Source organism: Labeo rohita, chromosome 21, assembly GCF_022985175.1.
Source record: "Labeo rohita strain BAU-BD-2019 chromosome 21, IGBB_LRoh.1.0, whole genome shotgun sequence".
Lineage (NCBI taxonomy): Eukaryota > Metazoa > Chordata > Actinopteri > Cypriniformes > Cyprinidae > Labeo > Labeo rohita.
In genome coordinates, this window is record NC_066889.1 from 2119638 (window position 1) to 2134909 (window position 15272).

The following is a 15272-nucleotide window of genomic DNA, read 5'->3' on the forward strand; positions in this document are numbered from 1 at the left end:
AAAAGTAAGTGTAGAGACCTGCAATAGTGGATTTTGTTGATATTGATTATGTGAGGTGGTTAGCTGGCAGCAGTAACATTTCCAATAAGTTCAAATTTATTTTTACCTTTTATGTGCATTTTTACCTTTATAAGGCCATTTTTTTCTAAAGTAATTAAATGTATGCATCATCTTTTGTGTCAAATTCTTACATTTAATCAATAAATTCAAAAAGTAAGACACTATAGGGCTGTTATCAATCAAATAAAATCAGTATCAACAAAATTTGTGTTTGCATTGCCGAGGCAGCACAGAATCTGCATCTGAAGGGGTATTTAGATCTATTTACACATGCGGTTTAATGCAGGACATGAATGCATTTAACCTGCAGTTACAAATGCATAATTAATGTTTCGGCATTTTAGCATTGCTCTGAAAAAAGAGCAGACAGGCTGATTGAAAATGCAAACTCATTCTCTGCCAGTAAATGGCAGAAATATAGCGGTTTTCTCACTGTTCACAAAGCAGCGCTGCGCTCATAAACGCTACTTGAGAACAAATAAACCAAAGTTTCTTAAGACACGTTCTTGTTAGTCATATATGACGTTGGCTTTTTAAATGTTTGTTAGCCTACCATCAATTTTATCCATTCCAAGTCATTGTAGCGCTAACCATAATGAAAAAAAAAAAAATAAGTAAAAATCACACAATTCATATAAATCATACAGCCATATAAATATCTGGTTAAAAGAGGCTTGTAATAAGGGACCGGTTGCATAAACCACTTACGTGGTGTTCACACCAAAAGCGAGTTTAATTATTTGCAGAAGTAGATTACATATAAAGTCAATGCAAAGACGCAAATGAGGAAAAAAAAAAATGGGCGATGCAATTGCCACGAATGCGTGATGTACGCTTCAATCATGTCTCCCATGCAAGAAAATTTGTATGATGCTCTGTCGCACAAGCCAATCAGCGAAGAGCTTATTGACACTTTCAGTTTGACGACACCTGTTGTATCAGAAAATGTTTTGTTTTTAATGTTTTTGTTTGTGCCAATGAGGCGAAAAACATCCCGCGAGTAACGGGATGCAAATAATTGCTTCGCATTTGGTGTGCACACACCATTAGACTAATTCTAAAAAGTTAGCCATCAGTTTTTATTTTCTCTTTAATGACTGGTCATAACTGTCTGTATAAAAATGTAGACTAGTCTAACTTCAATCTAAAAAGTAAGATGGATTACACTTCGGCTAACTGCTAGCTAGACAAACTAGTTCTTAAAGCACAATGTTTAAACAACTGGACAGAGGTGTGTTCATCAAGCACACACTGTAGACATCTGAGTCAAGCCATGCGTCTGTCCTTCTGCACTGAACCGCAACACAACAACAGCCAAATCCAAAATCTGATTGTGCAAGTGTGTACTCTCATTGCCCTATGAGTTCTGACCGACACATTGTACAACACCAGTCACATGATGTACAGTAAAAGAATGAAACATCAGTGGAGTATATCATCATGAATCACTCACTGAGTTATCATCTCATCGCTCTCTGTCTGTCATGAGCACACAGAAACTGGCTTGATGACAGCAGCAATACTTCAGTCACAGGAGACTGAGAATATAAACCTAGAGACCTACTTTTCAGCCATGCAGAAAACGCAGACGGAATCACAAAATTCAGTCATAAATATTAAATTTACTGTATAGCACATATTTTGGCAAATCGTAAATCGTAAGTTGGGCTGTTCACAATATGGTGACTGCTATGTAAATGTCAAGTCAGGATATGCGTGTCTCAGTTTGCTCTACTACACATACTGAAGGTCACTCGTCTGCGTCTCAAAATGCGAGGACATGAACTTCATCTCCAGAGCTGCTCCGAGAGTCACTTCACCAGTTTACATAAAACAACCATTAAATACACACTGAAACTCAAAGCTCTTCACCTAAAGAAATTATGACAGAAAGGCATTACTACTGTATAATGTACTTTTACAACTGTTTTTTAAATGTGTGTTTTACCCACGTATCAGTTTTAACATCATCCTCTGCTGTACAGTATTTTCTTTATAAAAAAAAGAAATATCGTCTATTAGAAAACAATTAACTTGCTGATTAATCACTGCAGGTGGTACGGTTGCATGGGAAACACTATATTTATTTCCAAAAGCATGTCTGACATGTGTAGACATGGCACGAGGTCTCTGGGTCTGGCTGAAGGTAATCACTGGCAGGGCACACAAAAGCTTTCGGCCTCAATCAAGAACAATCTGTCCTGCCAAAGAACCAGAAATGTGAGCAGGCCTTTGGTTCTTCTGAGCGGGGTCACCCATGTAGCTGCCCCCTCTGCTGTCTTAGGTACCGCAGGCTCTTTATACACGACGGGCCACGCCGTCAGAATGTGACGCCCTCATGCTGTTGTTGTGCGTCTAGCTCTTCACGACAACACCGGACATCAAAACCACTAGATAAAATATCACATCGTTTAACGTAATTACCGTTTCACATATTAACTGAATGAAGTGTTCATATTTATCTGGATGCGTTCCAGGGACGATTTAGCCAGTAGCGACCTTATATGAAAACGGGAGACCAACGTAAACACACATGAGTGTGGAGAAGACACAATCCAGGATGAGAGGTCAAAAGGTCACGGCACATGCTCAGACACTACAGTACACTCAGCTGCTGTCCAACTTCAACACGTTTAACACTAGTGAATCATAAAACAACACTTATCTTACACCCAACACTAGTGTACATATTTTTAAAGGCCGGTCATATTTTAGGCTTTTTAACAGCCTATGCTGATATCAGTATTGTTCAAGATAACAGTGCGGCTGATCGGAAATATATAACGCCATTTGTTGACAGCATGAAATATTTATACACCTTTCTAAATCCGCTCAAATATTTGACATCAAAACATGTTCATTATCACCTGACAAGACTGATATATACATTACACTCCAACGATTTATTTGTCCAATGGAGTGGAGGCCGTGGGCCATGTTTCTGGCAACCTAACAATGATTATAATACCCTCCGTTATCTTGTTTCTTCTGCATTTTGCACTTAAAGTAGAAAGATGGAAAACTTGTGCCCCTCGTTGTCAAAGTAGTCACAGTTTAATGAGTTCATTGTTCTTTTTTTATTTCCATGTTAGTAAATACGTCTCATGATGTTATGTTCCTTGTACCATAATTTTTTTTTTTTTTTACATCTCTTTATTCTACCATTGTGGTTCTCCAAGAGTGGTCTGGGACTTGCTAGGGGCCAAGGGGCCACAAGAAGGCTTAAAGGTTTAAAAACAAGGTTTAAAATAAGCTAAAACAGCTAAAAATCCAGATGTAAGCTAAAATCATTTTTCTTCTTTTTATGTGAACCCTTAACAACTGCCATTATTATTTAATTAATTTAATTGAACAAAACTGAATTGAATTTACTCTTGGATAATGTATGTGGGAAATTTAAAAGTGTGATGTCTAAGTGGGGAAAATTTAATGTAATTTAATGTTTATGATGAATATTAAATTCTACAATGTTTTATCAAGTAGAAATACAAACCGGATATCAGATTATATAGTTTATTAAGCAGAAAAGGCTGTTTGTGGTTAAAAAAAAATTACAAAAAAATAAAAAATAAATAGACACAAACTGAACATTATATTCTATAATATTTTAATCAAGCAGAAAAGGCTATTTGTGAGTAAAAAAATATTTAAAAATAAATACAAACTGAACATCATATTCTATAATATTTTATCAAGCAGAAACGGCTATTTGTGAGTAAAAAAAAATAATTAAAATATATATATACAAACTGAATAGCATATTCTATAATATTTTATCAAGCAGAAAAGGCTGTCTGTGGCTAGAAAAATTACAATAAATAAATAAATAAATAAATAAATAGATACAAACGTAACATCATATTCTATAATATTTTAATCAAGCAGAAAAGGCTATTTGTGAGTAAAAATATTTAAAAATAAATACAAACTGAACATCATATTCTATAATATTTTATCAAGCAGAAATGGCTATTTGTGAGTAAAAAAAAATAATTAAAATATTTATATATACAAACTGAATAGCATATTCTATAATATTTTATCAAATAGAAATGGCTATTTGTTAATTAAAAATAATTAAAATAAATACAAACTGAATATCATATTCTATTATATTGTATTAAGTAGAAATGGCTATTTGTGAATTAAAATAATTGAAAAAAAATACAAAATTAATATCATATTCTATAATATTTTAATCAAGCAAAAATGGTTATTTGTGAGTTTAAAAAATATTTAAAAATAAATTTAAACTGAAATATATTCTATAATATTTTATCAAGTAGAAATGGCTATTTGTGAACAAAATAATACAAAATAAATAAATACAAACTACAAAAGTCATGCATGTTTATTGGTAATTAAAGTTTAAACCATGCATAAGATTTAGTTTTTTGTAATTATGGAATTTTATAATTTCACTGAACAATTTTCATATCGCCATTTCTAGTGTCCACCAATAAAGTTTAAAAATAAGCATCTTCGCAATTATAAGTAGGAGCATCAGAAACAAGGAGTAACCTTGTTGTCAAAAAGGTTAAGAACTGTTGGCTGATCGTTTTCCACCCCATTCCTTCAGCATCAAGATGAACGATCCAAAATAATAATGTCAGCGTGCAACAGAAATGCTGCCAACGTCAAATGCAAATTTCACTGCTTTAATCTGATTCCTGCACATTCTGATGGGATGAACACGTCGTGATGGATATTACGTGCATCTGCATGCATGCTGCACTGGCACAGATATGCGTCCCCGTGTGACCTGCTGCACATTTCAGGAAAATGATCTGAAAAAGCATGAATCCACTGACAGCGCGAGGTCACGTGCCAGTCTGGCGCACGCACACACCAACGGCTTATCACGCAAACGGGATCCGCGTTTATCATAACCAACATTAAATTATGAGCACATTAGAGAAAAGCAAACGTGGAGCAGCGGACTATAGACTTGCTGAGGGTCGACAGCATTGCTAGTTCTGCATTTAGCAAACACTGAAGCGCTGAGGACTGACAGGGAATAACATAAATGTGCTGAAAGGCTTGTGTGGAGGAGTCACACGTTTAGAGAAACACTCGCCAGATCCGGTGACACAAACCAACAAAGGGTCGTCAGGCAGTGTCGCCTGAAGCCAACTAGCATGAGGCTAAACATTCAGGCTACACATGGAGATTACCTTACGTAACCGCAAACAAGCAGAACTCTAAGCTAAAAACAGACACACATCCACAGAACCTCACCAGAAAATCTCACTGATTCAAGTAAATCTGTCATGTTGCTGTTCTCCGGAAGCTGGAGATGAAAAGCTCGACACGTACCTGAACACCACGTCCTCTTTGTTGCATTTCGCGGGCGGTGAAAACGCGTTTCTTTTGTTGAAGAGTTTATGAAATAACGTGGGGGCCATAATGGACCCACAGTTTTAGAGGAAAAATCCTTTTTTGCCTTTAATTCTAGAGCCACACTCGACTCCAGCAGACGGACTCCATTTGTGGGCCAGTCATATGACTGCCATTAGTCACACGAGCTGCTTGGCAACGCCACTGCTCTCTGATTGGCCGATTATTCGCTGCGCTCCCCTCCGATTTACTGATTGGCTGATATTTTGGTTCACACACCACGTGGTCAGAATGGCTGTGTTGATGTTTTGGGGTTAAATTTAAGAGCGATGCATTTAATCTGTGTTTCACGGGCATTACGTGCTTTTTATGCTTAGTGATGCACAGAGTAATTCAAATAAATATCAGCTGCTCAATAAGAATATTCTGCATTCACTTTGTAATATTTATTCTTTTTTTTACACAAACATCTAATATAAATACATTTCATTAACTTCCATTTAAATCTATATTTAAGGCCCACTTTGGCTGGCCCTGTAATGCATTTTTGGTTTCTCATTTTGAGAACTCAGAATCACAAGTTAAGGACATATTAAATAACTTGATCCGGTTTACCTTCACTTTACATGTATATTTTCCAAGAGGTATATTATTGGGCTCTTGAGTCTCACCCCAATACATGCGTATTCATTCATCTTGAGGTCTTAAAAATGTGCTTGGCCATTGCATTCAAATACAAATATTTGTAGAAATGTAAATCAAGCACGTAGTAACTGTTGGCTGCCCTCTGCTGCTCAGATATGATCCTGTTATCTGGGCTTCTGAACTTGCAAGAAAAAGATATTGATCAGCAAGTTTCAACTGAAGTCCTCTCAGATACAGATGATCTATAAAGAACAGAAATGGGAACATGATTCCATTTAAAATTAAAAAATGTCAATATGGGGAAATGAGAAAAGAATTACCGGCTTGGCAGGAAACTTAAATGAGCGTGTTTGTTTGAGTCTCTGGAAGAAGGCTTCTCTCTCATGCTCATTTGCAAAGTCAAAAAATTTCACAGGCTGTGAGGAAATGTCTGCTGGCTTGCTTCCACCTGCTTTACCCAGCTTTAATCCAGAGTCCTGCTGGTCTGCTTTCCTACATTTACGGCTCGATACATTTCGAATGCTCACAATATCGCTGAACGTCACTTTTCTGCATTTTATTGGCTTCTCCTTTCCTGCAAAACCCTAAAAAGGGAAGTTTTCCTCATGATCCTGTTGATGTCATGATGCTGTATATACATACACAGTGAGCAGACAGACTTTATTCACCCTGTGATTTCATCAACAGCATTACTCGGTAGAATGCAAAAGGGAAGCAATTAGTCATGCACACATGATTATGTGACTATACATAGACATGATATAAAAGATGACATTATTAATCACCTTTTTCACAACAGGGGAAAGAACTACAACCCTAGTATTCACAGGCGTTCTCTCATTAGCGGATTTTGACACACTTCCTGCAAAAAGCAGAAACAGAACTTAATTTTAAGAGAGAAAGAAAAAAAAAAAAGAAATAGTCATGCCATTGACTGTATTTTTAACTTATATGGAGTGAAACTCAAGTACCTGATGCAATATCTGACGCCAAGGTTTCAGAGGGCACACACAACGGAGAGAGGCTGAGAAAAACATTGTTTTAGTAAAACCTTTATGATGACCTAAAAGTGAACAGTATATCAGCACACTGTACAGTGGGTACGGAAAGTATTCAGACCCCCTTAAATTTTTCACGCTTTGTTATATTGCAGCCATTCGCTAAAAAGTTCATTTTTTTTCCTCATTAATGTACACACAGCACCCCATATTGACAGAAACACAGAATTGTTGACATTTTTGCAGATTTATTAAAAAAGAAAAACTGAAATATCACATGGTCCTAAGTATTCAGACCCTTTTGATCAGTATTTAGTAGAAGCACCCTTTTGATCTAATACAGCCATGAGTCTTTTGGGGAAAGATGCAACAAGTTTTTCACACCTGGATTTGGGGATCCTCTGCCATTCCTCCTTGCAGATCCTCTCCAGTTCTGTCAGGCTGGATGGTAAACGTTGGTGGACAGCCATTTTTAGGTCTCTCCAGAGATGCTCAATTGGGTTTAAGTCAGGGCTCTGGCTGGGCCATTCAAGAACAGTCACGGAGTTGTTGTGAAGCCACTCCTTCGTTATTTTAGCTGTGTGCTTAGGGTCATTGTCTTGTTGGAAGGTAAACCTTCGGCCCAGTCTGAGGTCCTGAGCACTCTGGAGAAGGTTTTCGTCCAGGATATCCCTGTACTTGGCCGCGTTCATCTTTCCCTCGATTGCAACCAGTCGTCCTGTCCCTGCAGCTGAAAAACACCCCCACAGCATGATGCTGCCACCACCATGCTTCACTGTTGGGACTGTATTGGACAGGTGATGAGCAGTGCCTGGTTTTCTCCACACATACCGCTTAGAATTAAGGCCAAAAAGTTCTATCTTGGTCTCATCAGACCAGAGAATTTATTATTTCTCACCATCTTGGAGTCCTTCAGGTGTTTTTTAGCAAACTTCATGCAGGCTTTCATGTGTCTTGCACTGAGGAGAGGCTTCCGTCGGGCCACTCTGCCATAAAGCCCCGACTGGTGGAGGGCTGCAGTGATGGTTGACTTTCTACAACTTTCTCCCATCTCCCGACTGCATCTCTGGAGCTCAGCCACAGTGATCTTTGGGTTCTTCTTTACCTCTCTCACCAAGGCTCTTCTCCCCCGATAGCTCAGTTTGGCCGGACGGCCAGCTCTAGGAAGGGTTCTGGTCGTCCCAAACGTCTTCCATTTAAGGATTATGGAGGCCACTGTGCTCTTAGGAACCTTAAGTGCAGCAGAAATGTTTTTGTAACCTTGGCCAGATCTGTGCCTTGCCACAATTCTGTCTCTGAGCTCTTCAGGCAGTTCCTTTGACCTCATGATTCTCATTTGCTCTGACATGCACTGTGAGCTGTAAGGTCTTATATAGACAGGTGTGTGGCTTTCCTAATCAAGTCCAGTCAGTATAATTAAACACAGCTGGACTCAAATGAAGGTGTAGAACCATCTCAAGGATGATCAGAAGAAATGGACAGCACCTGAGTTAAATATATGAGTGTCAATGCAAAGGGTCTGAATACTTAGGACCATGTGATATTTCAGTTTTTCTTTTTTAATAAATCTGCAAAAATATGGGGTGCTGTGTGTACATTAATGAGGAAAAAAATGAACTTAAATGATTTTAGCAAATGGCTGCAATATAACAAAGAGTGAAAAATTGTAAATGTTTTTGATGAAGACTCTTATACTCAAAAGACTGCATTAATATTGAAAAATAGTAATACAATTAATAAAAAGTGGTGGTGGTGGTGGGGGGTGTTTCTACTGTGACTTTTCTACTTCCTATGATGCGTGATATATGGAAATATGGAAAAAGTGACAGTAAAAACATTTGTTACAAAAGATTCTATTTCAAATAAATGCTGTTTTCCCCTTTCTTTTTTTAAAGAACCATGGAAAAAATGTTTCTACAAAATATGAAGCCACAAAAAATTGGCGAAAATAACCATTATTAATAACTGAGCAGCAAATCAGCATATTAGAATGATTCCTGAAGGATCATGTGACTCTGAAGACTAGAGTAATGATGCGGAAAATTATAATAAAATTACATTTTACAATGTATTCAAGTAGAAAATAGTTATTGCATATTGCAATAATAGATTTCATAATATTACTGTTTTTACTGTATTTTTGATCAAATAAATGCAGCCTTAATCAGCATAAGAGACTTTATTTAAAGCATTTAAAAATCATAATGTTTACAAACTTTTCCATGTTTCCAAGTACACTGCAAAAATTAACTTGTAGGATTTAAAAAAAAAAAAAAAAAAAAAAAAAAAAAAAATCTGCGTAACTATTTGCACCAACACATTTTAAGTCAGTTTTACTGCTACTGCTCTGTGCAATCTACTCACTATTGAACTTAACATTCATAAGAGAAATAAGTAAATATTACATAATGATATATAATTTTACTTTTAGAATTAAGTAAAATCTACTCACCCAAGTTAAGTAAATATAACAAAGAAAATGAGTAACTTTACCCTGGCCAATAAACATTGGAGTAATTTTTACTTAGTCACATCTTTCTTGGCAATACTTTGATTTTACTTAATGTAGCACCTAATTAAACCATGCTTTTAAAGTGTATGTCACTTAAAAACATCTAAGCAAATTGTAACAAAAATGTAACAAGGTGTAACAAAATCACAAGTTACTAAATCAAACAACAAAAACAATGATAAAATGGTGTAAATACAGCTGGAAAACAGATTTTATTATTAATTATTCATGCCAAGTGCATGATGGGGACACCAGTACCAAAAAAGTTGAGTAGGTTTTACTTAATTTTATAATATTTATAATATTATTATACTTACGCTTTAACATTTACAAGCTTAAATTAATTACTAGTATAGAATTTTTTTTTTTTATTATTATTGCTTGAACAATTTTTTCCATGTAGAAATTACATTTGTTTTCTGTAGTATTTACTACACCACAGAATCATTTTTATCAGTGTACTATATATACATTTTTCAAACCCTTCTGTGTATATGTGCATGTATAAAGGCCTTACCAAATAGGTGACAAAGAAAACGATTTCTCTTCAGCAGGGTCTAATGATAGCTCTGCATAAAGTAAAAGCATAACAGCCTGTCATATTGACAACACAATGCAAAAACGTTTGTGTGAAATGCATCAGCTGTCACTGCATAAATAGAAGTTATGAATGATAAATAGGCATGACATACCAAGAATAGAGGAGAGGTTTGGAGGCTGCTGCAGCGCTAGATCCTGTGCATGGCTGTGATCTAGAAGAGTTGAGTTTTTTACCATGTTTATCATCCCATCTTCACCAGGTAAAGCCGTCCCCTCGTCTGAGTGGTCATGAGAGACACAAAAACAGCAGCAGAGTTTACAGTAATGTTTACTGAAAGCACTAGAATGTCAAATGTTGTATATAATGATTTGCACTAAGACATTAACATAAAGCACTTTGGCTGACATTTGGTTAGAATAAATCTCTAAAATTGTCATCATTCACTTGTCCTCATGTCATGAGAATGCTGTTTATTTTTTAGTATCTTAGCTCACAGTAACGTACATGTCAAGCTCCAAAAAGGACAAACATTAAAACATACTGTAAATGCATCATGAAAGTATCCCATGTATGACTCGTGCTATATGTTTTTCTAAAGTCATAGCTTTCTTGTGATGAATAGATTGAAAGCTTAGAGAACTGACTTGGAATACAGCAATACAAAAGTCAAAAGAACCAACATTATGGACATTTTACGGTTCCTTTTTAGAGCTTGACAGACGAGACCCTCTAAACTGCCACTGAGCAGAAGAGCTACATAAATGTTCTTCCTGATGAAGAGTGTTAAAGCATGTGGGTTTAATACAACACAAGTAAATGGCACCAACTGTCTTTTTTGGGTGAACTAACGTTCCTTTAATCAGTTCTCATACAAACTATACCATAATTGTCAGCTCTGCGAAACTCCTCGATGGATGAAAGTGTCATGTCTGTGTTTGAACCTGGAGAATCCACGTCTAGACAATCCAAAAGGAAACTAGAAACACCAGAGGGCATCATTATACCTGGTCAATAACAGAGAACAGGTTTGCATAGGTCTGTGAGCAAATGATGAGTTTTTGCAAAAACAGACTATCTGTTTTTAACCATTTTCAAAAATCATGTTTTTTCATTATGATTTCCAATTAATCTCAATTAAACTGCAGTTGGGTTATGTTGATACAAAGTAAAAAGAACTAAAAAAAATACAGACAACTAACACAAAACAATTAAAACATGAAATTTAAAAAAAAAATCTGCAAATAAACTCTTCAAATAGAACCACTCAAAGCACTGAACAGGGAGCTTCAAAACCAACTTGTGGAGTCCTGACTGAAGTCCTTGGAGGCACTGTCAGTCGGCATGCCCTGCTGAGAGCAGAGGAGAGTCGTTACACACTATGGCTGTCTATGACTCAGTTTGACTCGCACAGTTTAGAGATTTTAGACTCGTACACACAAACTCCATGTTAAAGATCAGCAGGGATATCAGAGCACTCGTACCTCAGCATGATCTCTCCCGCATCCTGAAATCACAGACTCGCCATTTGGACAAGATCTTCCACCTGCCTTTATTACTCTGAAACTTAAATTAGCAGAATATGGCGTCAGAAATAAAGAAACATATTTACCCCCTTAGTATAGTACATTCGGCAAAATTATGTTTAGGCAGTCTTCCACCATGCCAGTGAAGGTTTGATAATGTTCCACAGGTGTATGCAAGATTTAAATGAGGCTCCATCCACTATATAGTAACATAAGTTTTTGACAAAAAAAAAAAAAAGGGGCCAAATTCACAGTACACTCACATCCATTTGAACACTTGGACCAAATACAGGAAATACATGCAAGTATACAAGTGAATACAAGTGAAACTGCAAGTGTGGGTTTTTGAACAAGCCCAAATCTCACAAACACTAAAAAAGGACTACAAACATGGGAAAAGTGCATTAAACTGATGGTTTGAGTTATGCATAACCAATATCTATTAAAATGATTTAACATTATCAGTAACAACTCTGTTAACCTTTATAAAGACACAAACAGTAAAACAGCAAAACAGATTGGCCATTTCCTGTTAAATGCATCATTATGCAAAAACAGGAGCAAAGTTCTTCGCATGAAAGACTCGCAGCTGGCAGATGTTTTTTTTTTTTTTAAAGTGTAAACAAATAAAAAGTGAGGACGTTAACTGTGACAGGATGATTGACAGGCAGGACTGACAGTGAAAGAATGTAACCAGCATTGGGGAGTAACTAGTTACATGTAACACAGTTACATAATTTAATTACAAAATAAATGTAACAATTACAGAGGGGGTGACATCTGAATATTTTCTCACACACACACACACACACGTTTGTTTTTGTGAATTGTGAGGACTTTCCATAGACTTCTATAGTTTTTATACTGACTAAATGATATTGTCTATCCCCTAACCCAACCCTAACCCTAAACCTAGCCCTCACAGAAAACATGTTTGCATAGTTACACTTTCAGATAAACATCATTTACTATTTTTAATAATTTTTTAACATTGTGGGGACCGCAATTTCAGGTTTTACTATCCTCGTGGGGACATTTGGTCCCCACAATGTAGCAAAAACAAGTACTCACACACACACACACACCGATTTAACTGATTTCTTTCCCAAATTGCACTGACTGCTCTAAAATATCAGACACCAGTGTTTTAGGAGTTTATTTGATAACTATTATTTTCTATTTGGGTTTATGCATATGATTTATTTTTTACAATTAACTGTTTTTTGGCATTGTTACATCCCAGTGTTTCCTGGCATGCAACTATGCAAATATTTTAATTTAAGTAAATGATCTAAAATTAAATTAAATTAAATTAACTATATCTTATTATTTTAAATCAGTATTTAACCTTAGATCTTAAAGTAAAACAAGGCGCTAAAGTCTGATTTTGTGGTGGCTGTGCTTTAAATTTTTGTAATCTAATTCAAGTAATGAAAGATTGTAAGGTTGACTCCACCTGCTTTAAATGTTTAAATGAAATTTTCATTGAATAGCATCTGAAAACACTTATTAGAAATTTTGAAAAGTGATTAAATGTAATCAGTTACGTTACTTTACCAAAGTAACTGAAATAATTACACACTACTTATGACATTTCTAAAGCATATCTAATTCGTTGCAAACTTTCAGTGCACATTTAGGAAGCAGCAAGTCCTAAAGCTCTTCTTTGAAACGCAAACAGCCCAGATGAACGAACGTCACATCTCTTCATTAATATTCATGATTCGCTCATTGGCAGCAGGTGTGTCTTTAGCGTATTTAGCAGAAAGCTTTTCTAAAAGTATCCCACCTGTCTTTGTTGCATCCACGTGCTTTTAACTTAGAAAGCTGGCGACCTCTGCGAGCACTTCGACTGCGTTTAGCCCCATGTGTTTGGAAATCTAGGAGTTAAAAATGACAGTTACAACGTGTCGATAATTAACGCAGAATTAGGTGTAAAACGCTTGATACCGTAGGATGGGGCAGCTCTCATTGGCGTCACGTTGCGCCCGGTGTTTTTTCCACTTGACGTTTTCCTAACAATCATATTTGAGAAACCGGCTCGATGCCAAACGTTACCCACTTATACACTGCAATCGCAACAAACCCGATCATCACCGATACTTTATTTGTTGCTGTCGTTGAAGTGGGCGTGGTCCATAAATTAATTGCCGAGCGCTCGAGGAACGTAACCAGGCAACGCGAGTATAATTTATTACAACATATTAAACCGCGAGGTAACTTCTTTGTTGTTTGTTATTTATTATTATATTCATCCAGGGGCGTTTCTAAGATTTTAAAACATCTGGGGCTGGTGCCAAAACATCAGGGGCTAGTGGTAATGGGTGGGAGCTCACATCATGCTCACATAAGATTTTACACAAGTTGTTGAACCTGGAGGCGGCTCCGGGGGCATTAAACCGGGGTTTGAAGACCTTGTCACACTATTAACAATAGTAAATAGTAATCACTGCAAATAGCAAACATATCAAAGTATTATAACAAAATTATAACACTACAAAAATATGTTAGACAAATAAAATAATACATTTGAAAATGTATTTATAACTGTAAAAAATATATAGTTGCATGCAAAAATAGGGTCCTATTTTATTCCCAAATTCGGTTTTCTGTTTTCATTTTTCTGGTCTTCGTTTTAATGGTTAAATTTAATTTTGTTAGTCAAAATGTAATTAATCGTGTAATTAATTAAAACCATGAATCTTATACAACTTACCGTCAATTTATCAAAACTTAAGAAAAAATACATATTTAGGACACTATGAAATGTCTTATTTTTTCTAACTTTACGTTTTATTGTTACCAAATATGTCTGTTTATTTGAATGCATAAAAACAACGTTTATTTATTTTTACAGTATCCTTATGGAATTCTGTTTTGTGTATTTTTCTGGTAATCAAATTAAGGTATACATTTTTAAAAGATTTAATTGATCTTTGAATGAAAATTATATTTTATTTTTGGCAAATAAAGGGAATTTACTATTAAAATGTAAAACATGGAAGAAATATTGTGTGAATTTATTTTATACATTTTTATTAATTAGTAGTAGTAGTAGTAGGCACGTACATTATACTGAATGATGAATAAAGTTAAACCGAACTTTTACTTTGACGGGTTGCCGTGAATGCCTTTAAATTTCTGTGTATGTATTTGACGCTTGTTTTACTCAAATGAAACAGTGAAATGCTCATGAAGTGACTCTCAGAGCAGTTCTGGAGATGTTGTTAATGTATTTATGTCGTCATTTAGTGAAACGGCAGACGCTGAAATCACTGGGAGCGTCAGAAAACTAACCCGCGCATCCGCGCCGTTCATTCATAAAAAGACACGCAGAACTTGCAGGATTCATATTTAAATAGCCTTTTGCGGCATAATATTTACAGATACTAGTCCATATCGCGACTTGATTTAAGTTTAATGACCAACTTTTGATTAATTCATTTAAACTTTGACAAATTCCGTGGAAATCATAGGGCCATACAAAAAAAAAAAAAAAAAAAAAAACATTTGGGGCTGGAGTAAAAACTTTCGGGGCTCGAGCCCCGAATGATTAGCCCTAGCGACGCCCCTGTATTCATCATTACAGGTATTACAACTGCTGGAATCAAATCATGTTTTTCACAGTGCCTGCTATAAAACCTTTTTTTTTTTTT

The 15272-nt window shown here is 35.9% G+C and overlaps 2 protein-coding genes across 6 annotated transcripts in view; both read right to left on the reverse strand.

Moving 5' to 3' along the window:
* Positions 1–5581, reverse strand: part of fnip1 (folliculin interacting protein 1) — a 36488-nt gene extending 30907 nt beyond the window's left edge. For both annotated transcript variants that reach the window (XM_051092802.1, XM_051092800.1), the window contains exon 1: positions 5377–5581. In XM_051092802.1, the coding sequence (XP_050948759.1) occupies positions 5377–5465 (89 nt within the window). In that variant the 5' untranslated portion in view covers positions 5466–5581. The remainder of the gene's footprint in view (positions 1–5376) is intronic.
* A 263-nt stretch (positions 5582–5844) lies between these two features.
* Positions 5845–13707, reverse strand: LOC127152111 (uncharacterized). 4 transcript variants are annotated; one of them, XM_051092541.1, is made up of 11 exons: positions 13567–13707; positions 13406–13496; positions 11575–11650; positions 11391–11439; positions 10975–11097; positions 10245–10370; positions 10070–10121; positions 7014–7066; positions 6828–6904; positions 6363–6626; positions 5845–6284 (listed from the first exon to the last, which is right to left on the reverse strand). In XM_051092541.1, exons 1-11 carry the CDS (start codon positions 13640–13642, stop codon positions 6270–6272), a joined length of 1002 nt encoding a protein of 333 aa, XP_050948498.1. In that variant the 5' UTR covers positions 13643–13707; the 3' UTR covers positions 5845–6269. The 4 variants fall into 4 exon arrangements, with proteins under 4 accessions (XP_050948498.1, XP_050948497.1, XP_050948496.1 ...); XM_051092540.1 differs by having other exon boundaries at positions 11391–11442; XM_051092539.1 differs by having other exon boundaries at positions 11575–11656.
* Positions 13708–15272: the final 1565 nt, after the last annotated feature.

Bases quoted from the DNA above. Each gene is read 5' to 3' on its own strand.
- LOC127152111 (XM_051092538.1), bottom strand. From the start codon at position 13,642: ATGATTGTTAGGAAAACGTCAAGTGGAAAAAACACCGGGCGCAACGTG. The intron at 13,497-13,566 runs GTATCAAGCGTT...TTTAACTCCTAG, and splicing joins GAGAGCTGCCCCATCCTACG to ATTTCCAAACACATGGGGCT. The intron at 11,098-11,390 runs GTTGGTTTTGAA...GTTATTGACCAG, and splicing joins CTTCAGTCAGGACTCCACAA to GTATAATGATGCCCTCTGGT.